Genomic DNA, 24,614 nt, shown 5'->3' on the forward strand with positions numbered 1-24,614 from the left:
CTCCTTTAATTTGGTCATCTAGGGATGTCCAATAAATGTGTATAAACTATGTCTTTTGGAGTGCTAGTAATCATTAGGACATGAGGTGGTTAACATTCTCAGATGTGCAAGAAAAGATTAGCTTCCACGTCTGCCAGCAGGGAATAGGGGACACATGACCAAGATACACAACGATCCTTCATCTATACAACCCATTACAAGCTGGTAGACTAAGGGTACCTTCACACTTTAGCGATGCAGCAGCGATCCGACCAGCGATCTGACCTGGTCAGGATCGCTGCTGCATCGCTACATGGTCGCTGGTGAGCTGTCAAACAGGCAGATCTCACCAGCGACCAGTGACCAGCCCCCAGCCAGCAGCGACAGGCAAGAGACGCTGCGCTTGCACGGAGTCGGCGTCTGGAAGGTGCGGACACTGGTAACTAAGGTAAACATCGGGTATGCTTACCCGATGTTTACCTTAGTTACCAGCTCACACCGCTTAACTTAGCGTGTGCAGGGAGCAGGAGCCGGCACTGGCAGCGTGAGAGCTGCGGAAGCTGGTAACGAAGGTAACCCTTGGTTACCCGATGTTTACCTTGGTTACAGCTTACCACAGGCTGTCAGACGCCGGCTCCTGCTCCCTTCACATTCAGGATTGTTGCTCTCTCGCTGTCACACACAGCGATGTGTGCTTATCAGCGGGAGAGCAACAATAAAAAAACGAACCAGCACTGTGTGTAACAAGCAGCGATCTCATAGCAGGGGCCAGATCGCTGCTCAGTGTCACACACAGCGAGATCGCTAATGAGGTCACTGCTACGTCACAAAAACCGTGACTCGGCAGCGATCTCAGTAGCGATCTCGCTGTGTGTGAAGTACCCCTAATGGAAAGAACCTACATTACATATCCAGATTCTGTATTATACCTAATCAATCACTAACAATAGGAGATGATGGCATTTACAGTTGAAACCAGACGCTTACTTACACCATCTAAAACAGGGGTGGGGAACCTCTGGTCTGCAGGACGTATACAGCCCACGATGACCTTTTCTGCGGCCCCTGGGCAGATTCCTGGGGACTGCAGTTTTCGGGCGCCAGCCGCCTCATGCTGGCTGCTGGCCCTATAAACCCTGTACGCAATGCATACGCACCAACCTGGAAGGAGCCCATAAATTCTAGGCTCAACCATGCATACACTCGAGGATTACTTTGTGGGCAGAGTAAGCCTGCAGTGCCCCCTCATCCCACAGAAGAGGAGCAGCTGCCCCAGCGTCCCAAGGTTTGTTTGTGCCCCCAGGCCTCTGTGTGTGCCCCTCCAGCTTTCCCAGGCCTGTGTGTGCCCCTCCAGCCTCCCCAGGCTTCTGTGTGTACCCCTCCAGCCTCTCCAGGCCTCTGTGTGTGCCTCTTTAGCCTCCCTAGGGCTGTGTGTACCCCTGCTGCCTCCCCAGGCCTTTGAGTGTGCCCCTCCAGCCTTCCAAGGACTCTGTGTGTACCCCTCCAGCCTCCTCAGAGCTGTTTCTGCACCCCAGTGCTGTATATACCACCAGCGATGTTTGTGGCCCCCCAACTGTGTCTGTGCTTTCTAGTGATGAATATACCCCCACGGATGTCTGTACCCTCAGTAATCTTTCTCCAGTTCCTCCCCAGTGATGTATATGCATGTATATACGTATACGTATATACATGTATTCTGCTGTAGTTTTTCCTATTTTTCTTACTTTCGTGAATAAGTCATTATGGACACAATGATTCCAATGATATAATTTTAGAGGTTTTGTTTTCTATGAGAATAAAAGTTTTTAATCAAAAACCTTTTTTATTTTTTATTTTTTTCAATAGTAAAGAATTGAGCACTGCAACACTGGTAACACTCAATTCCCTTTGTTACTTCTCTGCTAATAGGGAAACTAAATGCTAGAAGGCATCACAGTTCCAGGGTGAATAATCACTGCCATTTCACATCCTAATGAAAGGGGCACTGTCTATTAGGATGTGAAATGCCAGTGCAGTGATGGCAATTGGTTAATAAGGATTTATCCATAAGAACCTAGTGGAATACATGGCGAGAGGAAGAGTTTTCCAAGAGCTATTATGACGCCTAGCCCAAATGCAGTTTTGTGTTCACTTTATTTTGTTGAAGACAGAAAAAAAAACTAACATGGGTTTTTCCTGATATCAAGGTATATTCTGTGCACCACTCCAAAAGTATGTGCTACCTTAGTATAGCCCTCCACATAGGCTGTAAACATACAATAGATTCCAAAAAGTCCAGAGAAGGTTTTACTAGACCCAGTGCATAGATCAGAAGATTGCAAAAAAAACAACCAGATTTTTGTGTACTCACCGTAAAATCGTTTTCTCTTAGCCATCATTGGGGGACACAGGACCATGGGTGTTATGCTGCCTATCCATAGGAGGACACTAAGTAGATGCAAAAGCATAGCTCCTCCTCTGCAGTATACACCCCCTGGCTGGGCCAGGCAACCTCAGTTTTAGTACACAAGCAGTAGGAGAAAAAACCAGTAAAAACTTCTCAACAGAGGAACATGAGAAAAAAAGGGTCATAACCAAAATAAGGTACTAAGAGAACCAAGGCCCAACAGGGCAACAGGGTGGGGGCTGTGTCCCCCAATGATGGCTAAGAGAAAACGATTTTACGGTGAGTACACAAAAATCCGTTTTTCTCTGAAGCCTCATTGGGGGACACAGGACCATGGGACGTCCTAAAGCAGTCCATGGGTGGGTAAACAAACAACGCAACCCAAGGACTAGGAACCAGTCCCAGATAGCCAGGAGCACCTACTGAGATAGGAAAATTCTGCAAACGATAGTGGAGTACCTACCTAGGTTCGCCTCAGCCGAAGCCTGGGTATGGATTCAGTAATGCTTTGAAACAGTATGTAGGCAAGACCAGCAAGACCAGGTCGCAGCCTTACACCTCTGTTCCACTAAAGGCTGATACCTAATGGCCCAAGGGGCGCCAACTGCTTGCGTGGAATAAGTCCGCAGCCCACTAGGAATGGACTTAAGTTGCGAGCGGTAGACTTCCTGGATCGCAGAGCGAATCCAGCGAGCCACCGTTGCCTATGAAGCTGCCTGTCCTTTCTTAGGCCTTTCAGGAATGACGAACAAGGAGTCTATGTTCCTAAAGGGGCTGTCCTGGGTACATAATATCTGAGAGCCCTCACAAGATCTAGCGAATGTAGAAACCTTTCCACCCTATGGACTGGGTGTGGACAAAAAGGAAGTCAGAACAATGCCCTCATTCATATGAAACGGGGAAATAACCATCGAAAGACAATCCGGAAGGGGGCGTAGAACCACCTTGTCCTGATGAAAGATCAGAAAGGGTTCGCGGCAAGAGAGTGATGCCAGTTCCGAAACTTGTCTGATGGACGTAATCGCCACTAAGAATGTTACCTTCCAGGAGAGAAGAGCAAGAGAAGATTCCTTAAGAGGTTCAAAAGGGGACCTCTGGATACCGTCCAAAACGAGATTGAGGTCCCATGGGTCCAGCAACCGTTTATACAGGGAAACTAGATGGGAAACACCCTTGAGGAAAGTCTTGACTTGCGGACTGCAAGCTAGGCGGTATTGATAGAATATTGACAGAGATGAAACCTGCCCCTTAAGGGAGCTGAGGGCCAACCCCTTTTGCAACCTGACTGCAAAAAAAAAATCAAGAATTCTGGGGATCACAAGAGGCATAGGTTGGACATTAGATTCCCTGCACTGGAAAAGGAAAGTTTTCCACGTACGGTGGTAAATATGGGATGAAGGCCGGCTTTCGGGCACTGTACAAGGTGGAGATGACCGCAGGAGAGAATCTCCCTCTTTTTAAAGTCCAGGTCTCAATGGCCAGGCCGTCAGCTTCAGGGCTCTGGAGTTCTGATGGGAAATGGGCCCTTGGGTCAGCAAGTCTGGGATGCTTACGAGGCGCCATGAGCAATTGTACTAATTCAGCATACCAGGCGCACCTGTGCTAGTACGGTGCTATTAGTATCACCGGGACTCCTTCTGCCTTGATCTTCCTGATTACTCGCGGAAGCAGGGGCAGAGGCGAAAAACATGTAAGTTGGACGGAAACGACTTCAGGAGACTAGAGCATCCGCGCCAATGGACTGTGGGTCACGTGACCTGGCTAAGAACGCGGGTAAGAAAGGAAAGTTTTTTTCAGCTCACCCGTAGTATTATTTCACCTGGCTCCAGGACCCAGAACGGTGCAGGGATATGAATTCCGTGTTCAGGAATATAAAGCAGCAAGTAGTGGAAATTCCTTTCCTGATCCAGCAACACGTCCGAGATAGATGTGAATTAAAAATTCATTTTATTGAAAAATTGTTAAAAACACCAATCATCAGAATGACATCCAAAAAAATTTTTTCTTTAAAAAGAAAGCGTCTTACGCGTTTCTGGCCATTGTGGCCCTTAGTCATAGACATATGTTACCCAAATGAAACACATAATATATAGAAGAAAAAAAAAAAAAAAAAAAACACACCTCTTCACTTCCCAGAATGCTACATCCGGTCAAACATACACAGGTTAACCCAATTATGTCAGTAAGGCAGCAGCCTAATACATTGCAAAAAGGAGATCTTCCTGAATCAATTTAACCCTTTGGGATGTGCCAAATATAATTCACCCTTTAGGCCAATCGTGTCTGGAATAGGGTCCCTGTTTGAAAACATCGGAACATGGCTGGATGAGAGACTCCAGCCCCTTATGAAGTCTTCTCCAGCATACATCAGGGACTCTAAACATGTTCTTACTGTAATGCAGGAAATTGAATGGCAAGAAGGCTACTCATGGATAAGTAGTGATGTTACTGCTTTGTATTCGTCTATACCCCACAATTTGGCTTTAATTGCATTACAGGAACAGATGCTGGTTTGTACAAGCTATTCGGAAGAATTACAAGAATTTATTTTGGATATAATTTCTTTTTTGCTCAAAAATAATTATTTTATTTTTTTGAATCAGTTTTACATCCAGATCTGTGGCTGTAGCATGGGGGCAAAATTCTCACCATCGCTAGCCAATATTTACATGAATTGGTGGGAGAAGCAGTTCATTTACAACTCTTGGAACCCTTTTCTTTCAGATATATTCTGGTATGGTCGCTTCATAGACGATATTTTGATAATATGGCGTGGATGTGAAGCGGCCATACCAGAGTTTTTTAAGTACATTAATTCTAACATGTTCAATCTGAAATTTGTTTCTTGTAGCCAGCGGGAGTCTATTTCCTTCTTAGATCTCACTCTTGTTGGTGACTCAGTGAACAAACGAGTTAACTCTGAGCTCTACAGGAAAGATGTATCAGGGAACTCCCTTCTTTATGCGACTAGCCACCATCCTAAGCATATAGTAAGGAATATACCTGTGGCGGAATATGTTAGGGCCAGGAGATCTTGCAGTACTGAGACAGCCTATATAAGAGAATGCGAGGTCATTGATGGTAGACTGCGGCATAGGGGTTATGATAGAGCAATGATTGATAGAGCCAAGACTAAAGTAAATCTTGAATCCAGAGCACACTATTTGAAGCAGAAAATTCCTATGGAAAAAACAAATCAGAACAGTGTTCCAGTATTTTCTACCCAATATAGTAATAGCTTTTGGAAAATTACTGAGATTGTACGCAAGTTTTTACCTATTTTATCTGTGGATAAAACTCTTAAAAATATTCTGGACACAGGTTGTAGATTTGTTTCTAGACGTGCCCCTACTATTGGCAGTCTCATCTCTCCTAGTGATGCATATCTGGCAAAACCTGCATGCAGTTCAATAAAAAACTGGTTACCTACATGTGGCTCCTATAAGTGCGGCAAAAAGCAGTGTGGGACATGCTCTCATATGTACAATACCAAAGAGAGTGTTAATTCCACTACTGGGAAACGCTATAAAATTAATTCTTTCATCAACTGCAGTTCAGATCACTGCGTTTATGTTATAACTTGCGAAAAATGTCGCAAACAGTATGTAGGCTCCACATGCCGCACTTTAAGGAGACGCATTGGGGAACATTTATATGATATTATGAATCCCGCCTCTAGGAACTTGTCAGGGGCTTCACAGCATTTTTTATATAATCACAATGGGGATGTTAGTTCCTTTAAAGTGAATGCTGTGGAACAGATTCCAGCCCCTAGAAGAGGTGGTGACCGTATTCAGATACTGCGGGACAGGGAAGCCAGGTGGATTTTGACATACAATACCTGCATGCCAATGGGCATGAATATCAAAAGTGATTTAATGTATATATATTGATATGTTGATTATTGTTCTGAATGCTTTCGGTATTTATTGCATACAGGTATGCTTATGCTTGTAATCATTATTCATAATTGATCCATTTCTTTGAAAAGTGTCAATCCATGGAGATTAATGGATATAAATTTTTCCTGTATGGGATCTTATGGAATTTAATGAATTATATTTGGCACATCCCAAAGGGTTAAATTGATTCAGGAAGATCTCCTTTTTGCAATGTATTAGGCTGCTGCCTTACTGACATAATTGGGTTAACCTGTGTATGTTTGACCGGATGTAGCATTCTGGGAAGTGAAGAGGTGTGTTTTTTAATTTTTTTTTTTTTTCTTCTATATATTATGTGTTTCATTTGGGTAACATATGTCTATGACTAAGGGCCACAATGGCCAGAAACGCGTAAGATGCTTTCTTTTTAAAGAAAAAATTTTTTTGGATGTCATTCTGATGATTGGTGTTTTTAACAATTTTTCAATAAAATGAATTTTTAATTCACATCTATCTAAGAACGCGGGTACCTTTGCGTTCAACCTTGAGGCCATTAGATTATTATTATTTATTATTTATTTGTAGAGCACCATTAATTCCACGTCTGGTGTACTCCAGTGAGTGCAGATGTGTGGGAACACTTCTGGGTGGAGAAACCACTCTCCGGCGGCCAGGCCTTGGCGACTTAGAAGGTCCGCCACCCAGTTTTCTACTCCCGGTATGTGTAACGTTGAAAACACAGACCCCCGTCGATTCGGTCCAGGTGAGGATCCTGAGGACCTAGAGATAAGCTGTCTTGCTGCTGGTACCTCCCTGCTGATTGACATAGGCCACAGCTGTTGCATTGTCCAATTGGACCCGAATCAAACGACCTGCTAGCAGAAAAGGGGAATGACCTGAGCGCGAGAAGATTGCGCTGATTTTCAGGATGATTTCTGGGAAGGGAAGACTCCTGGGGTGTCCAACGTCCCGAAGCAGTGTGGAGCCAGTACGCTGCTCCCCAGACTAAGAGGCTGGCGTCCGTGGTCAGGAGTAGCCAGTCCACTTGGGGGAGAAAAACTCCTTCTCGATATGGAAGAGGACTGAAGCCACCAGTAAAGCGCATACCTGACTGAAGGTGTCAGGTGAAAAGTTCGTCCAAGGAAAAGGGGCTCTTGTCCCAGGCAGCTAGAAGCGCAAGCTGCAGTGGGCGGTGGTGTGGCTAAGCGAGCAGCACTGCCTCTATAGCCGCTGCTATTGTACCTAGCACTCTCATACTGAAATCGTATGAAGTGACAGGAGTACGTAGAGGGCAGTGTACCGCTTGTTGTAGAGCGGTCGCCTTGACTTGAGGGAGAAATATCAAGCCACGAAGAGTGTCCAGGGACATGCCCAGGGAGGTGACGGATTTTGATGCGACCGGGGATGATTTGACTGGAGTCAGAAGCCGCCCTAAGCAGGATAGGGTGCCCACAGAGATCTGCATGCTGGTTGAGCCCTTGATGAGGAGGTCATCCAAGCAAGGCAGAACAGCCACTCTCCTGGCAAGAAGGGCACTCATGGCGGCCGCCATGACCTTAGTTAAGACCCTTGGTGCTGTGGCAGAGCCGAGGGTAGGGCCACAAATGAACACAAGAAGTCCTGAACCGCGAAGCGGAGAAACTTTGGTGAGCTGGAGCGATGGGTATGTGCAGGTACGCGTCCCTGATAGCTAGGGAAGCAAGGAATTCTCCTTCGACCATAAAGGTAATAATGGACCCCAGGAAGTCCATTCTGAATCTCCTTACGTGCACATGTTTGCTCAGGTGTTAGAGGTCCAGGATGGGATGAACTGACCCGTCTTTCTTTGGCGACCACGATAGGTATAGCTTTGAACCTCTCGCCGTCCGGAACAAGTACCATCACCACCGCCGTTTGGAGGGAGTGGATTGCTGAGGAGAAGGCCTCGTGGTGTTTTGGAGCGTTTTGGGGAGGTTGAGAGAAAAGACTGACCAGGGGATCGGGTCCAGAATTCAATGTGGTAACCGGAAGACACAAGGTATCACACCCTTTTGTGGTCTGAGGCGGCGGGCCCAGATGGAGAAGGACGAGACTTCTCGGTCTTTGTCTTGACTGCCAGGACGAGGTGGATTCGGGGAGGGCTGAGAAGGTCGGGCCCTGCGTGTCTAGTAAAAAACATCCTGGGCTAGAGTTGGGATAGAGAGGTACTCTTTTCCTCCCGTGGCGTCAGACAAAAAAAAGAGCCTGTCCAGACGATCGGCAAACCATCGGTCTGGAAAGGAGTACTGTGAGAGGCTTCTTAGAGACAGAGTCCAAACTCCATTATCGGAACCGGAGGGCCTTACGGATCGCTATGGTATTTGAGGCGGCAATAACTGTGCAGGTAGCAGCGCCAAGGGAGGCCTGCATGAGGTACTCCGCCGCCGCAGCAATGTGAACAGTTACATCTGTGAGGGTCTGAGGAAAACTGGTAGTCCTGGTGCCTGTGCGACCCACACGGAAGGGAAGAGGGACCCGCGGTCTCGAGGCAGAGCGATCGAGCTGCTCCACTTGTCTGTCTGTCGGGTCCTTGAAGGAGGATCCATCAAGTAAAAGACAGGAGGGTCCTTCAGGCAGGCAGAAGACGGGTGAGGGTCCACCGAGGCCGGATCGGCCCAGCCCTTAAAGACAGCTAAGCCAAAGGGGTACCGGGACTCCATGAGTTTACGGATACTGAAGCGGCGTCAAAACGCTCTTTTTTTTTTTGAAGTTTCCTCACCCTTTTAAAGGAGACCGCAGGGTCAGTAGTAGTGGATGGGAGATCTTCCACATGCAGAGTTTTGGTAGGTTGCTGCAATAAGGGAGTCCATCGCAGCTTGATCGCTCGGGGAGGTTGAAACCAAGGAATCATCCTGGTACAAACATCATTCCCCTTCCTCCGGCTCCTCAGAGACCGCGGAACATGTGGGAGAACCCCATCTGTGAGCCCCAGAGGGAGACCCATGGGGGTCATGCCCTTTTTCTGATCTGCAACCGGTGAAGCAGAGGGCTGATTCTTATCAGAAGGACCCTCTATAGAGGTGTCATCAGGCTGCGTTCTGTCCAGGGGCCTCGAGGGGTGTAGGACGATGTTGCATAGCCAGCACTAGGTTCTGGGAACTGTGCCCATTCTGGGGGACTGGGAGCCGTAGGCTCTGGGCTGGCAGCGGTTGCTGCGGTGGTGGCAGGGGGTGGGGGGGGTTCTACAAAGGCATCAGACTCACAGAAGGGAGAGGTGCTATCATCCCCTAGTAGCTCAGCGTGGCAGGATACATTAATAGTCTTATAGTTGTTGCTGTAGTTGTGCAGGGCATAAAACATGTGACTGCAGCCCCTAGCTGATGAGCCACAAACTCTGATTGTAATGAGGGAGCAATGCTCTGCAGAGTTAATATGTAAGTGAGGCTATAACTCATCCAGAACCCTGATGACCCTTTCCCACTCCTGCGTCACAGTTCCTGTGGGAAGGAGGAAGCCAGCTCTGAGAGACGCCCACAGGCTCTGATCACAACAAGAGGGAGCAATTCTCTGCAGCAATGCTCTGCAGATCCTGTGTGAGGAGGGTTACGCGCGCTTTCGTGAGGGAGCGTGGCTTATCGAGTGTCATAGGGGGCAGGGCTTAGCTCTGACAAGAAGGCATGAGAAAATATAATAAACAAAAAACTGGTGGGAAGGGACTCCCCTTCCCCCCTCCAGCCCTGTACAACAATGGTGGACAGAAAAACCTCTATAAGTGTACCGCAGCTGCGGATGCACTTAGTCCAGGGAGTTGTGCCCTCCCCCTGCCACAGGTGGAATGCTCTGCAGGTGTCTGCAATCACAGCCCATGTGCATCCAGTCAGTGTGACCTTTGCTCCAGTTTCCTGTCAGGGAGCCAAATCACAGCCCATGTGCATCCAGTCAGTGTGACCTTTGCTCCAGTTTCCTGTCAGGGAGCCAAATCACAGCCCATGTGCATCCAGTCAGTGTGACCTTTGCTCCAGTTTCCTGTCAGGGAGCCAGTGTGCAGATTCTGATGCCTGCTGTGCCCGGTCACAGAACGTGTATCAACTCAGAGCCTGCCAGAGGGACTGAGGAATGCTCTGGAAAAATCGTAATTATCTCACCTCAGCTCCTGTGGAGATGGCAGTCTGGTCACGCTGGTGCGGAGCGAATATCAACTCAGAGCCTGCAAGAGGGGCTGAGGAAGTTTTCATCTGCTCTGGGCTCTGGAAAATCAGTGCCATGAGACCTGTCGTCCAGTGAGTAACAGCCCAGGATCCAGCGTCGCAGGAGGTGGTACGCAGAGGCAACACTCCGCGTTCCCGCCTGTTGATGGTTTTGGGAAATCGGCCCCCAAAGGAACCGTCGCCCTCTAAAAACAAAAAATTCTTGCTGCAGTAGCCTGCAGAGATGTGCCTCCTATAGACACTAAGCTAAAACTGAGGTTGCCTGGCCCAGCCAGGGGGTGTATACTGCAGAGGAGGAGCTATGCTTTTGCATCTACTTAGTGTCCTCCTATGGATAGGAAGCATAATACCCATGGTCCTGTGTCCCCCAATGAGGCGTCAGAGAAAACAAAAATACAACGTTTCAGCCACGCAGGGCCTTTGTAAAGCCATTAAAACAGGAAGGAGGATTTTCAGCGCCTTGGCCTTTTTGAAATCTGAGGGTTCTTCGAGGATCAGCATTGATGGCTTATTGTAATATACCAACGGTGCCGATGCAGGAAACTGAAGTCCTGTCCCATTAAAGTAAATGAGACAATGCTACAATATCTGCTAATAAGTAAACGGCATGCAGGTTGACATAGGTGTATAAACTGAAGAGGCAGCAACACTCAGAAAAGTGCCCCTGCCCCTTTAAACAGGTCATTGGCGATTTGCCATCAACATGATCCTGGAAAACTCCTATAACTTAAATGATCTTTTACAACCTTGCTAAGCAAAATACAAGATTCAAGCCACATGTAACTATACAGAATACAATACCTTCCTTTCCTTTGAATAGCACTGGCTTTAGAAATCCAGACCATTTTAAGCATGGTCACATGGTTTAGCGCATCATAAGATTTCTGAAAAATAAAGGTGAACAATCAGGAACACTGGGATTTCTCCCACCTATGTGGCTTTACACGTTTGTTCACCGTGTTTTATATGTGTAAGCTTTATCAGAAGTAAAAGAGTGAATTATTTAATAGGAAATCAAGAATCATTTCTGTATACTAGCTACAGCTACAAATGTCATTTTGTGTGCTTGTGTTTGAATTGCTGGATTTACAGCAGTGATCTCTCAAGTCATATGGTCGTACTGACAATTAATATATTGGTCTGAGGAATCTGATATTACTTTCCACTACAATAAGAAGCTCCTCTGATCACCTCCACTGACAACATGTTAAACATCAATATACACATGTAGAAAATATAGGCTGGTTTTAATCAGAGCAAAGTAAAGCCGGGGTGAAATCTTCCCCAGTTTCACAGAAACTTCGGCATTTTAAAAGGTCAGTCTGTAAAATAAGGGTCCCATCTTAACAAACTAACCTTGTTGTTGGTAGATGGGCAAACACACGTTCATCATAATGTGGACGAAATGCACAATGTTTATGTGTGTAGTAAGAGTGGAGTTTATGTATCCATTAACTGCAGAGTGCTGGTATCCAGTGTTAGTGGAATCATCAATATACACTGCTTCACAAATACAATGAGAGATAAGTGTGGGTAACATTAAAGAGAATTTGTCCCCATGACTTTGCTACCTGATTCTGAAGGTACCATCACACATAACGAGATCGCTAGCGAGATCGCAGCTGAGTAACGGTTTCTGTGACACAGTAGCGATCCCGTTAGCAATCTCGTTATGTGTGACACCTACCAGCGATCAGGCCCCTGCTGTGAGATCTCTAGTCGTTGTAGAATGATCCAGGCCATTTTCTTCAAAGGCGATGTCCTACTGGGCAGGACACATCGCTGTGTTTGACACTGTGTAACAGGGTCCCAGTGACTGCTGAGATCGTTATACAGGTCGCTACTGCGACCTGTATTGTTCCTGCAACGCTGGTTAGATCTGACAGTGTGACATCTCACCTGCGACCTCCCAGCGACTTACCTGCGATCCCTATCAGGTCACATCGTTTTCGGGATCGCTGGTAAGTCGTTGTGTGTGACTGTGCCTTGAGAGTATCACAGACATCAGACTTTGGCCTATCTTGCATATCTTTATACCTTACAGACCGGACATTCAGAGTCTGCCACTCTCACATCACCTCCTCATGTCACTCCCTATATGCTGGTGTTCCCCAAGGTTTGATTATTGGACACCTTCTTTTTTTCATCTACACCGTTGGCCTGGGACAGCTCATAGAGTCCTACAGCTTTCAGTATCCTCTCTATGCTGATAATACGCACATCTACCTCTCTGGACCCAATATCACCAGAATCCAACAATATAAGTCAGCTATTTCATCCTTTTTCTCCACTTGATCTCTAAAACTTAAATGTGGGCAAAACAGAATTCATAATCTCTCTCTCTCATCTCACTCAACCCACCCAAGAGACCTAGCCATCAGAATTAATGGCTGCCACATAGCAAAGACCTTTCTACATCCTGCTAACTCAAACTCAAAAGTATTTACCAGATCTTTATATTCCTTAACCAAGATTCTGCAAACACACTAGGACATTCCCTCAACATCTCCCACCTCAACTACTACAACCTCCTGCTCTGTGGCCTCCCTTCTAACACTCTCACACCCCTCCAATCTATCTGAAATTATGCTGCCTGACTAATCCACCTGCCCCCCACCCCTCTACTCCCCAGGCCTCTCCACTCTGCTAATCCCTTTACTGGCTTTCCATTGCCCAAAGGCTTAGGTTGAAAACCCTATCCACGAAAGACAAAGCTATCCACAACCGGTGTCCTCCATACATTTGAGACCCTAGTCTCCTGGGACCTACCTGCATGCAACCTCTGATCCTCACAAGATCTACTTTTCTAATCCCCTCTTATCTACTCCTCCCACAATTGCATACAAGATTTCTTCCGCACCTCCTCTATACTCTGGAACTCTCTGCCCCAACATAACAGACTCACCGACAGTGGAAAGCTTCAAAAGGAACCTGAACACCTACCTCGTCCGACAAGCCTACACACTGCAATAACCATCAGTCCACTATACTAATGCATGACCAGCTCTGTCCTCACCTACTGTATTCTCACCCCTTACCTATATGTGAGCCCTCATGGACAGGGTCCTCTCTCCTCCTATACCAGTCTTGCCTTGTACCGTTCATGAGTATTGTTTTTGTTTAATTATGTATGCCCCTTTTCACATGTAAAGCACCATGGAATAAATGGTGCTATAATCATAAATAATAATAATAATTAATGAAGGCATAGAGATCCTGTGATGTGTTACTTACTGGACTGCTTGATATTTTGAAAAAGTCATTTTTCTCTGTTGCAGATCTAGCAGTTCTCTGAATACTGAGCTCTGTATAACCCGCCCACAGCACTGATTGACAGCTTTGTGTACACTGCACATGGTCAGTAAGCTGCCAATCAGTGGTGGGACCGAGATTATGCAGTGCTCAAATAATATGGAGGACTACCTGGCAGCAAGTCTACTAGTCCTCTTCTGCTGATAAAACAGTGATTTTATCAAAATTGCACTAAGTAGCCCAGTAAATTATACATTGCTGGAATGACAGATTCCCTTTTAAAGCTATAGCACAATACAATGTAATTGTGATACAATCTCCTTACCGCTGTAGGAGAATATGCTTCTTTATATATGGTGAAATACAGTTTCTGCATATAATGCTTACCTCCTTCACTTTACCAGCGTCAATCACAAACACAACATCATTTACTGTGATGCTGGTCTCTGCAATGTTAGTGGAAAGTATCTACAAAACATACAATGAATGTTCCCATTACTGTAGGTTTCAAACTTTAAAGACATATCTACTATTATATTTATGTAAAATTCTACATACAATTTTGCGAGTACCAACGGGCGGAGTCTTCAACACCTTCTTCTGGTCAGTAGTTTGCATGTTTGAGTGCAGCATGAATATTTGATACCTGAAGAAAGCAGAAACCCAAACCTGGAACCAGTCTGTCACTTTAACTCTCCTACATGAACAATCATCTAAGGCGAGTAAGACCTAGACAAATCTGAGATTATTATAAATAGTAGTAACGGTGCAAATCAATTTGCAGGATCAATCCCAGGGGCCACATCAGTAATGTGTGGTCACCAGACAAGAGTCCTGCTAACTGCCTCCAACCTTCTGTGCCCGCTCTTCTTTTGATTAGTTAGCCTGCCCCGATGCCAGTCTTGCGTCATGCTGCAACGATGACATTTCACCTATCCAGCTAATGGCATTTCACCTAGCCAGCTAATCAAAGAAGGGAATTTTGTTTACTTACCGTAAATTCCTTTTCTTCTAGCTCCTATTGGGAGACCCAGACAATTGGGTGTATAGCTTCTGCCTCCGGAGGCCACACAAAGTATTACACTTAAAAGTGTAAACCCCTCCCCTCTGCCTATACACCCCCCCGTGCATCACGGGCTCCTCAGTTTTGGTGCAAAAGCAGGAAGGAGGAAACTTATAAATTGGTCTAAGGTAAATTCAATCCGAAGGATGTTCGGAGAACTGAAACCATGAACCAAAAGAACAATTCAACATGAACAACATGTGTACACAAAAGAACAACAGCCCGAAGGGAACAGGGGCGGGTGCTGGGTCTCCCAATAGGAGCTAGAAGAAAAGGAATTTACGGTAAGTAAACAAAATTCCCTTCTTCTTTGTCGCTCCATTGGGAGACCCAGACAATTGGGACGTCCAAAAGCAGTCCCTGGGTGGGTAAAAGAATACCTCGGTAATAGAGCCGTAAAACGGCCCCTTCCTACAGGTGGGCAACCGCCGCCTGAAGGACTTGCCTACCTAGGCTGGCATCTGCCGAAGCGTAGGTATGCACCTGATAGTGTTTCGTGAAAGTGTGCAGACTCGACCAGGTAGCCGCCTGACACACCTGCTGAGCCGTAGCCTGGTGCCGCAATGCCCAGGACGCACCCACGGCTCTGGTAGAATGGGCTTTCAGCCCTGAAGGAACCGGAAGCCCAGAGGAACGGTAGGCTTCAAGAATTGGTTCCTTGATCCACCGAGCCAAGGTTGACTTGGAAGCCTGCGACCCTTTACGCTGGCCAGCGACAAGGACAAAGAGCGCAACCGAGCGGCGCAGGGGCGCCGTACGAGAAATGTAGAGTCTAAGTGCTCTCACAAGATCTAACAAGTGCAAATCCTTTTCACATTGGTGAACTGGATGAGGGCAAAAAGAAGGTAAGGAGATGAAGGGAATTTTGTTTACTTACCGTAAATTCCTTTTCTTCTAGCTCCAATTGGGAGACCCAGACAATTGGGTGTATAGCTACTGCCTCCGGAGGCCACACAAAGTATTACACTTAAAAGTGTAAAGCCCCTCCCCTTCTGCCTATACACCCCCCGTGGGATCACGGGCTCCTCAGTTTTAGTGCAAAAGCAAGAAGGAGGAAAGCCAATAACTGGTTTAAAAACAAATTCGATCCGAAGAAACATCGGAGAACTGAAACCATTCAACATGAACAACATGTGTACCCGAAAAAACAAAAATCCCTAAGAAAACAGGGCGGGTGCTGGGTCTCCCAATTGGAGCTAGAAGAAAAGGAATTTACGGTAAGTAAACAAAATTCCCTTCTTCTTTGTCGCTCCTAATTGGGAGACCCAGACAATTGGGACGTCCAAAAGCAGTCCCTGGGTGGGTAAAATAACACCTCGTGATAGGGCCGTAAAACAGCCCTTTCCTACAGGTGGGCAACCGCCGCCTGAAGGACTTGTCTACCTAGGCTGGCGTCCGCCGAAGCGTAGGTATGCACCTGATAATGCTTGGTAAAAGTGTGCAGACTCGACCAGGTAGCCGCCTGGCACACCTGCTGAGCCGTAGCCTGGTGCCGTAATGCCCAGGACGCACCCACGGCTCTGGTAGAATGGGCCTTCAGCCCTGAGGGAACCGGAATCCCAGCAGAACGGTAGGCTTCAAGAATTGGTTCCTTGATCCACCGAGCCAGGGTGGATTTGGAAGCTTGCGACCCTTTACGCTGACCAGCGACAAGGACAAAGAGTGCATCCGAGCGGCGCAGAGGCGCCGTGCGGGAAATGTAGATTCTGAGTGCTCTCACCAGATCCAACAAATGCAAATCCTTTTCACATTGATGAATTGGATGAGGACACAAAGAAGGTAAGGAGATATCCTGATTGAGATGAAAGGGGGATACCACCTTAGGGAGAAACTCCGGAATCGGGCGCAGAACCACCTTGTCCTGGTGAAACACCAGGAAGGGAGATTTGCATGACAGCGCTGCTAGCTCGGACACTCTCCGAAGAGACGTGACCGCTACTAGAAAGGCCACTTTCTGTGAAAGGCGAGAAAGGGAAACATCCCTCATAGGCTCGAAAGGCGGCTTCTGGAGAGCAATTAGAACCCTGTTCAGATCCCAGGGCTCTAACGGCCGCTTGTAAGGAGGGACGATATGACAAACCCCTTGCAGGAACGTGCGTACCTGAGGAAGTCGTGCTAGGCGTTTCTGAAAAAATACAGATAGCGCTGAGACTTGTCCTTTAAGGGAGCCGAGCGACAAACCTTTTTCCAAACCGGATTGCAGGAAGGAAAGAAGAGTAGGCAATGCAAATGGCCAGGGAGAAACTCCCTGAGCAGAGCACCAAGATAAGAATATCTTCCACGTCCTGTGGTAGATCTTGGCGGAGGATGGTTTTCTAGCCTGTCTCATGGTGGCAATGACCTCTTGAGATAATCCTGAAGACGCTAGGATCCAGGACTCAATGGCCACACAGTCAGGTTCAGGGCCGCAGAATTCAGATGGAAAAACGGCCCTTGAGACAACAAGTCTGGTCGGTCTGGTAGTGCCCACGGTTGGCCTACCGTGAGGTGCCACAGATCCGGGTACCACGACCTCCTCGGCCAGTCTGGAGCGACGAGGATGGCGCGGCGGCAGTCGGACCTGATCTTGCGCAGCACTCTGGGCAACAGTGCCAGAGGTGGGAACACATAAGGTAGCCGGAACTGCGACCAATCTTGAACTAAGGCGTCCGCCGCCAGAGCTCGGTGATCGTGAGACCGTGCCATGAAAGCCGGGACCTTGTTGTTGTGCCGGGACGCCATTAGGTCGACGTCCGGCATCCCCCAGCGGCGACAGATCTCCTGAAACACGTCCGGGTGAAGAGACCATTCCCCTGCGTCCATACCCTGGCGACTGAGGAAGTCTGCTTCCCAGTTTTCCACGCCTGGGATGTGAACTGCGGATATGGTGGATGCCGTGTCTTCCACCCACGTCAGAATCCGCCGGACTTCCTGGAAGGCTTGCCGACTGCGTGTTCCTCCTTGGTGGTTGATGTATGCCACCGCTGTGGAGTTGTCCGACTGAATTCGGATCTGCTTGCCTTCCAGCCATTGCTGGAAGGCTTGTAGGGCAAGATACACTGCTCTGATTTCCAGAACATTGATCTGAAGGGTGGACTCTTGCTGAGTCCACGTACCTTGAGCCCTGTGGTGGAGAAAAACTGCTCCCCACCCTGATAGACTCGCGTCTGTCGTAACCACCGCCCAGGATGGGGGTAGGAAGGACTTTCCTTTTGACAAAGATGTGGGAAGAAGCCACCACCGAAGAGATTCCTTGGCCGCCTGAGAAAGGGAAACGTTCCTGTCGAGGGACGTCGACTTCCCGTCCCATTGGCGGAGAATGTTCCATTGTAGTGGACGCAGATGAAACCGCGCGAAAGGGACTGCCTCCATTGTTGCTACCATCTTCCCTAGGAAGTGCATGAGGCGTCTCAAGGGGTGTGACTGGCCTTGAAGGAGAGATTGCACCCCTGTCTGTAGTGAACGCTGTTTGTCCAGCGGAAGCTTCACTATCGCTGAGAGAGTATGAAACTCCATGCCAAGATATGTTAGCGATTGGGTCGGGGTCAGATTTGACTTTGAAAAGTTGATGATCCACCCGAAACTCTGGAGAGTCTCCAGCGCAACGTTCAGGCTGTGTTGGCATGCCTCTTGAGAGGGTGCCTTGACAAGTAGATCGTCCAAATACGGGATCACAGAGTGACCTTGAGAGTGCAGGACTGCTACTACTGCTGCCATGACCTTGGTGAAGACCCGTGGGGCTGTCGCCAGCCCGAAAGGCAGAGCTACGAACTGAAGGTGTTCGTCTCCTATAACGAAGCGTAGAAAACGCTGGTGCTCTGGAGCAATCGGCACGTGGAGATAAGCATCCTTGATGTCTATTGATGCTAGGAAATCTCCTTGAGACATTGAGGCGATGACGGAGCGGAGGGATTCCATCCGGAACCGCCTGGTTTTCACGTGCTTGTTGAGCAGTTTTAGATCCAGAACGGGACGGAAAGACCCGTCCTTTTTTGGCACCACAAACAAATTGGAGTAAAAACCGTGACCTTGCTCCTGAAGAGGAACAGGGGTCACCACTCCTTCTGCCTTTAGAGTGCACACCGCTTGCAGAAGAGCATCGGCTCGGTCGGGAGGTGGAGAAGTTCTGAAGAATCGAGTTGGAGGACGAGAACTGAACTCTATCCTGTACCCGTGAGACAGAATGTCTCTCACCCAACGGTCTTTGACCTGTGGCAGCCAAATGTCGCCAAAGCGGGAGAGCCTGCCACCGACCGAGGATGCGGAGAGAGGAGGCCGAAAGTCATGAGGAAGCCGCCTTGGTAGCGGGTCTTCCGGCTGTCTTTTTTGGGCGTGACTGAGCCCGCCAAGAATCTGAGCTCCTCTGATCCTTTTGAGTCCTTTTGGACGAGGAGAATTGGGACCTGCCCGAGCCTCGAAAGGATCGAAACCCCGACTGTCCCCTCCTCTGTTGGGGTTTGTTTTGTCTGGGCTGAGGTAAGGATGAATCCTTACCCTTGGACTGTTTAATGATTTCATCCAAACGCTCACCAAACAGTCGGTCACCAGAAAATGGCAAACTGGTTAAGCACTTTTTGGAAGCAGAATCTGCCTTCCATTCCCTTAACCACAAGGCTCTGCGTAAAACCACGGAGTTGGCGGACGCCACTGCCGTACGGCTCGTAGAGTCCAGGACAGCATTAATCGCGTAAGACGCAAATGCCGACATTTGAAAGGTTAAGGATGCCACCTGCGGAACAGATGTACGTGTGACCGTGTCAATCTGTGTAAGACCAGCTGAAATAGCTTGGAGTGCCCATACGGCTGCGAATGCTGGAGCAAACGACGCGCCGATAGCTTCATAGATGGATTTCAACCAGAGCTCCATCTGTCTGTCAGTGGCATCTTTAAGTGCAGCCCCATCTTCCACTGCAACTATGGATCTAGCCGCAAGCCTGGAGATTGGAGGATCCACCTTGGGACACTGGGTCCAGCCCTTGACCACGTCAGGGGGAAAGGGATAACGTGTATCCTTAAGCCGTTTGGAGAAACGCTTATCTGGATAAGCGTGGTGTTTCTGGACTGCCTCTCTAAAGTCAGAGTGGTCCAGAAAAGTACTTAATTTACGCTTGGGATACCTGAAATGGAATTTCTCCTGCTGTGAAGCTGACTCCTCCACTGGAGGAGCTGGGGGAGAAATATCCAACATTCTATTGATGGACGCTATAAGATCATTCACTATGGCGTCACCATCAGGAGTATCCAGATTGAGAGCGGTCTCAGGATCAGAATCCTGATCAGCTACCTCCGCCTCATCATACAGAGAGTCCTCCTGCTGGGACCCTGACCAGTGTGATGAAGTCGAGGGCCGCTCATAGCGAGCTCGCTTAGGCTGCCTGGGACTGTCGTCCGTGTCAGAGCCTTCACCCTGGGATGCATGGGACACCCCCGGAGCCCGGAGCTGTTCCAACTGAGGGGGACCAGGGAGCAATGATTCAACAGTGCCCATGGTCTGAGTTACTGGTCTAGACTGCAAAGTTTCTAGAATTTTAGTCATAGTCACAGACAATCTATCAGCAAAAACTGCAAACTCCGTCCCCGTCACCTGGACAGTATTCACAGGTGGTTCTCCCTGGGTCACCTCTAGCAGAGGCCCCGGCCGAGCAAGTGCCACAGGGGCCGAGCACTGCACACAATGGGGGTCAGTGGAACCTGCCGGTAGAGTAGCCTCACATGCGGTACAAGCAGCATAGAAAGCCTGTGCCTTGGCACCCTTGTTTTTTGCGGATGACATGCTGTTGTCTCCTCTGAGCAATCTAGGAGGGTATATAGCCAAGAATCACCAGCGACCGTACAGTGCAATGTATAGCATGCAAGCATAAAAATACAAATGTACACTTCGGCACTAGTGGGGTCAGCACCAGAGGTGCTGCTTACCGCCCGCTCAAACGCGGGTGTGTGGTCGCCAGAATCCCGTGTCTGGGTCTCCCAGAACTTGTCTCCCCTCTCCAGCTCAGACTGCACACAGGAATGGCTGCCGGCGTTCTGTGAAGAGGGGCGGACCGTGGGCGTGCCTCAGACAAAGTGCGGGAAACTGGCGTCCCACTGTGCCCAGTGTGAGGGCTGGAGTATGTAAAGTAGACTCCAGCCCTCTGCGCTGACGTTCTGTACAGCGTCCCGCCCTTCCCCTGACTGGCAGGCCTGGGGGCGGGAACGAAACGAAACTAGGCCGCAAAAGCCGGGGACTCGAGTAATAAGCGCGGCCGTCATATATGCACGGCCAGCGCGGAAGTCCCCGGCGCACCACAAGTCCCAGCCGCGCCGCAGCGTAAACTGACAGCAGCGGCCGGCGCGGCAGTTCCCAATACATTGACTCACTCAGAGGAGCTGTAGTGAGTAGTGGCACAAGCGCGCAGCGCTGTTGTCCCCGGCGCACTAACACACCCAGCAATACTGCAGTGTGTCTGCGCGCGGTCTGTACGGGGACACAGAGTACCTTGACGTAGCAGGGCCCTGTCCCTGACGATACTCAGCTCCATATCCAGCAGAATCCCCAGGGGCTGTGGACGGAGCACGGTCTCAGTGCCTGGAGACCGGTAAAATCCCACTTCACCCAGAGCCCTAAGGGGGATGGGGAAGGAAGCAGCATGTGGGCTCCAGCCTCCGTACCCGCAATGGGTACCTCAACCTTAACAAACACCGCTAACAAAAGTGGGGTGAGAAGGGAGCATGCTGGGGGCCCTAGTATGGGCCCTCTTTTCTTCCATCCGACATAGTCAGCAGCTGCTGCTGACTAAACAGTGGAGCTATGCGTGGATGTCTGACCTCCTTCGCACAAAGCATGAAAAAAAACTGAGGAGCCCGTGATCCCACGGGGGGTGTATAGGCAGAAGGGGAGGGGCTTTACACTTTTAAGTGTAATACTTTGTGTGGCCTCCGGAGGCAGTAGCTATACACCCAATTGTCTGGGTCTCCCAATTAGGAGCGACAAAGAAATCCTGATTGAGATGAAAAGGGGATACCACCTTAGGGAGAAATTCCGGAACCGGACGCAGAACCACCTTGTCCTGGTGAAACACCAGGAAGGGGGCTTTGCATGACAGTGCAGCTAGCTCAGACACTCTCCGAAGTGATGTGACTGCCACTAGGAAGACCACCTTCTGCGAAAGGCGTGAAAGAGAAATATCTCTCATTGGCTCGAAAGGTGGTTTCTGAAGAGCCGTTAGCACCCTGTTCAGATCCCAGGGTTCTAGCGGACGCTTGTAAGGAGGGACTATGTGGCAAACCCCCTGCAGGAACGTGCGTACCTGCGGAAGCCTGGCTAGACGCTTTTGAAAAAACACAGAGAGCGCCGAGACTTGTCCCTTAAGAGAGCCGAGAGACAAACCCTTTTCCATTCCGGATTGAAGGAAGGACAGAAAAGTGGGCAAGGCAAATGGCCAGGGAGTAAAACCCTGATCAGAGCACCAGGATAAGAAGATCCTCCACGTCCTGTGGTAGAGCTTGGCGGACGTTGGTTTCCTGGCCTGTCTCATAGTGGCAATGACCTCTTGAGATAACCCTGAAGATGCTAGGATCCAGGACTCAATGGCCACACAGTCAGGTTGAGGGCCGCAGAATTCAGATGGAAAAATGGCCCTTGAGACAGTAAGTCTGGACGGTCTGGTAGTGCCCACGGTTGACCCACCGTGAGATGCCACAGATCCGGGTACCACGACCTCCTCGGCCAGTCTGGGGCGATGAGGATGGCGCGGCGGCAGTCGGACCTGATCTTGCGTAATACTCTGGGCAGCAGTGCCAGAGTAGGAAATACATAAGGCAGCCGAAACTGCGACCAATCCTGAACTAATGCGTCTGCCGCCAGAGCTCTGTGATCTTGAGACCGTGCCATGAATGCCGGGACCTTGTTGTTGTGCCGGGACGCCATTAGGTCGACGTCCGGCTTCCCCCAGCGGCAACAGATCTCTTGAAACACGTCCGGGTGAAGAGACCATTCCCATGCGTCCATGCCCTGGCGACTGAGAAAGTCTGCTTCCCAGTTTTCTACGCCCGGGATGTGAACTGCGGAGATGGTGGAGGCTGTGGCTTCCACCCACAGCAGAATCCGCCGAACTTCCTGGAAGGCTTGCCGACTGCGTGTGCCGCCTTGGTGGTTGATGTATGCCACCGCCGTGGCGTTGTCCAACTGAATTCGGATCTGCCTGCCTTCCAGCCACGGCTGGAACGCCTTTAGGGCTAGATACACTGCCCTTATCTCCAGAACATTGATCTGAAGGGAGGACTCTGGCTGAGTCCAGGTACCCTGAGCCCTGTGGTGGGGGAAGACCGCTCCCCACCCTGACAGACTCGCGTCCGTCGTGACCACAGCCCAGGATGGGGGCAGGAATGATTTCCCCTGCGACAAAGAAGTGGGAAGAAGCCACCACTGAAGGGAGGCCTTGGCTGCCCGAGAAAGGGAGACGTTCCTGTCGAGGGACGTCGACTTCCTGTCCCATTTGCGGAGAATGTCCCATTGAAGTGGACGCAGATGAAACTGCGCAAATGGAACTGCCTCCATTGCTGCCACCATCTTCCCTAGGAAGTGCATGAGGCGCCTCAAGGGGTGCGACTGGGCTCGAAGGAGAGATTGCACCCCTGTCCGTAGTGAACGCTGTTTGTCCAGCGGAAGTTTCACTATCGCTGCCTGAGAGAGTATGAAACTCCATCCCAAGATATGTCAGCGATTGGGTCGGTGTCAATTTTGACTTTGGGAAATTGATGATCCACCCGAATCTCTGGAGAGTCTCCAGAGCAATGTTCAGGCTGTGTTGGCATGCCACCCGAGAGGGGGCCTTGACAAGGAGATCGTCTAAGTAAGGGATCACCGAGTGTCCCTGAGAGTGTAGGACTGCTACCACTGTTGCCATGACCTTGGTGAAGACCCGTGGGGCTGTCGCCAGGCCGAAAGGCAGTGCCACGAACTGAAGGTGTTCGTCCCCGATGGCGAAACGCAGGAAGCGCTGATGCTCTGGTGCAATCGGCACGTGGAGATAAGCATCCCTGATGTCGATTGATGCTAGGAAGTCTCCTTGGGACATCGAGGCGATGACGGAGCGGAGAGATTCCATCCGGAACCGCCTGGTTTTCACGTGTCTGTTGAGCAGTTTGAGGTCCAGAACGGGACGGAAAGATCCGTCCTTTTTTGGCACCACAAACAAGTTGGAGTAAAAACCGTGACCCCATTGCTGAAGGGGAACAGGGATCACCACTCCTTCTGCCTTCAGAGTGCTCACCGCCTGAAGAAGAGCATCGGCTCGCTCGGGGGGCGGAGATGTTCTGAAGAAACGAGTCGGAGGACGAGAGCGGAACTCTATCCTGTAACCGTGAGACAGAATGTCTCTCACCCATCGGTCTTGGACATGTGGCAACCAGGCGTCGCAAAAGCGGGAGAGCCTGCCACCGACCGAGGATGCGGTTTGGGGAGGCCGAAAGTCATGAGGAGGCCGCTTTGGGAGCGGTTCCTCCGGCGGTCTTTTTAGGACGTGACTTAGACCGCCATGAATCAGAGTTCCTCTGACCCTTCTGTGGCCTGTTGGACGAGGAGAATTGAGACCTGGCTGAGGGCCGAAAGGACCGAAACCTCGATTGTACCTTCCGTTGTTGAGGTCTGTTTGGTTTGGACTGGGGTAAGGACGAGTCCTTTCCCTTGGATTGTTTAATGATTTCATCCAATTGCTCGCCAAACAGGCGGTCGCCGGAAAATGGCAAACCGGTTAAGAACTTTTTGGAAGCAGAGTCTGCCTTCCATTCACGTAGCCACATGGCCCTGCGGACTGCCACCGAATTGGCGGATGCTACCGCCGTACGGCTCGCAGAGTCCAGGACAGCATTCATGGCGTAGGACGCAAACGCCGACGCCTGAGAGGTTAAGGACACAACCTGCGGAGTAG

At 49.4% G+C, this 24,614-nt stretch overlaps 1 protein-coding gene across 6 annotated transcripts in view; it reads right to left on the minus strand.

The window, feature by feature from the left end:
- YTHDC2 (YTH N6-methyladenosine RNA binding protein C2) overlaps positions 1-24,614 on the minus strand; it is a 276,916-nt gene that overhangs the window by 111,869 nt on the left and 140,433 nt on the right. For all 6 annotated transcript variants that reach the window (XM_075325002.1, XM_075325005.1, XM_075325003.1 and 3 more), the window contains exons 16-18: positions 14,223-14,310; positions 14,052-14,132; positions 11,214-11,296 (exon numbers count right to left, since the gene is read on the minus strand). In XM_075325002.1, coding sequence (XP_075181117.1) covers positions 11,214-11,296; positions 14,052-14,132; positions 14,223-14,310 — 252 coding nt within the window. The remainder of the gene's footprint in view (positions 1-11,213; positions 11,297-14,051; positions 14,133-14,222; positions 14,311-24,614) is intronic.

Source organism: Anomaloglossus baeobatrachus, chromosome 1, assembly GCF_048569485.1.
Source record: "Anomaloglossus baeobatrachus isolate aAnoBae1 chromosome 1, aAnoBae1.hap1, whole genome shotgun sequence".
NCBI lineage: Eukaryota > Metazoa > Chordata > Amphibia > Anura > Aromobatidae > Anomaloglossus > Anomaloglossus baeobatrachus.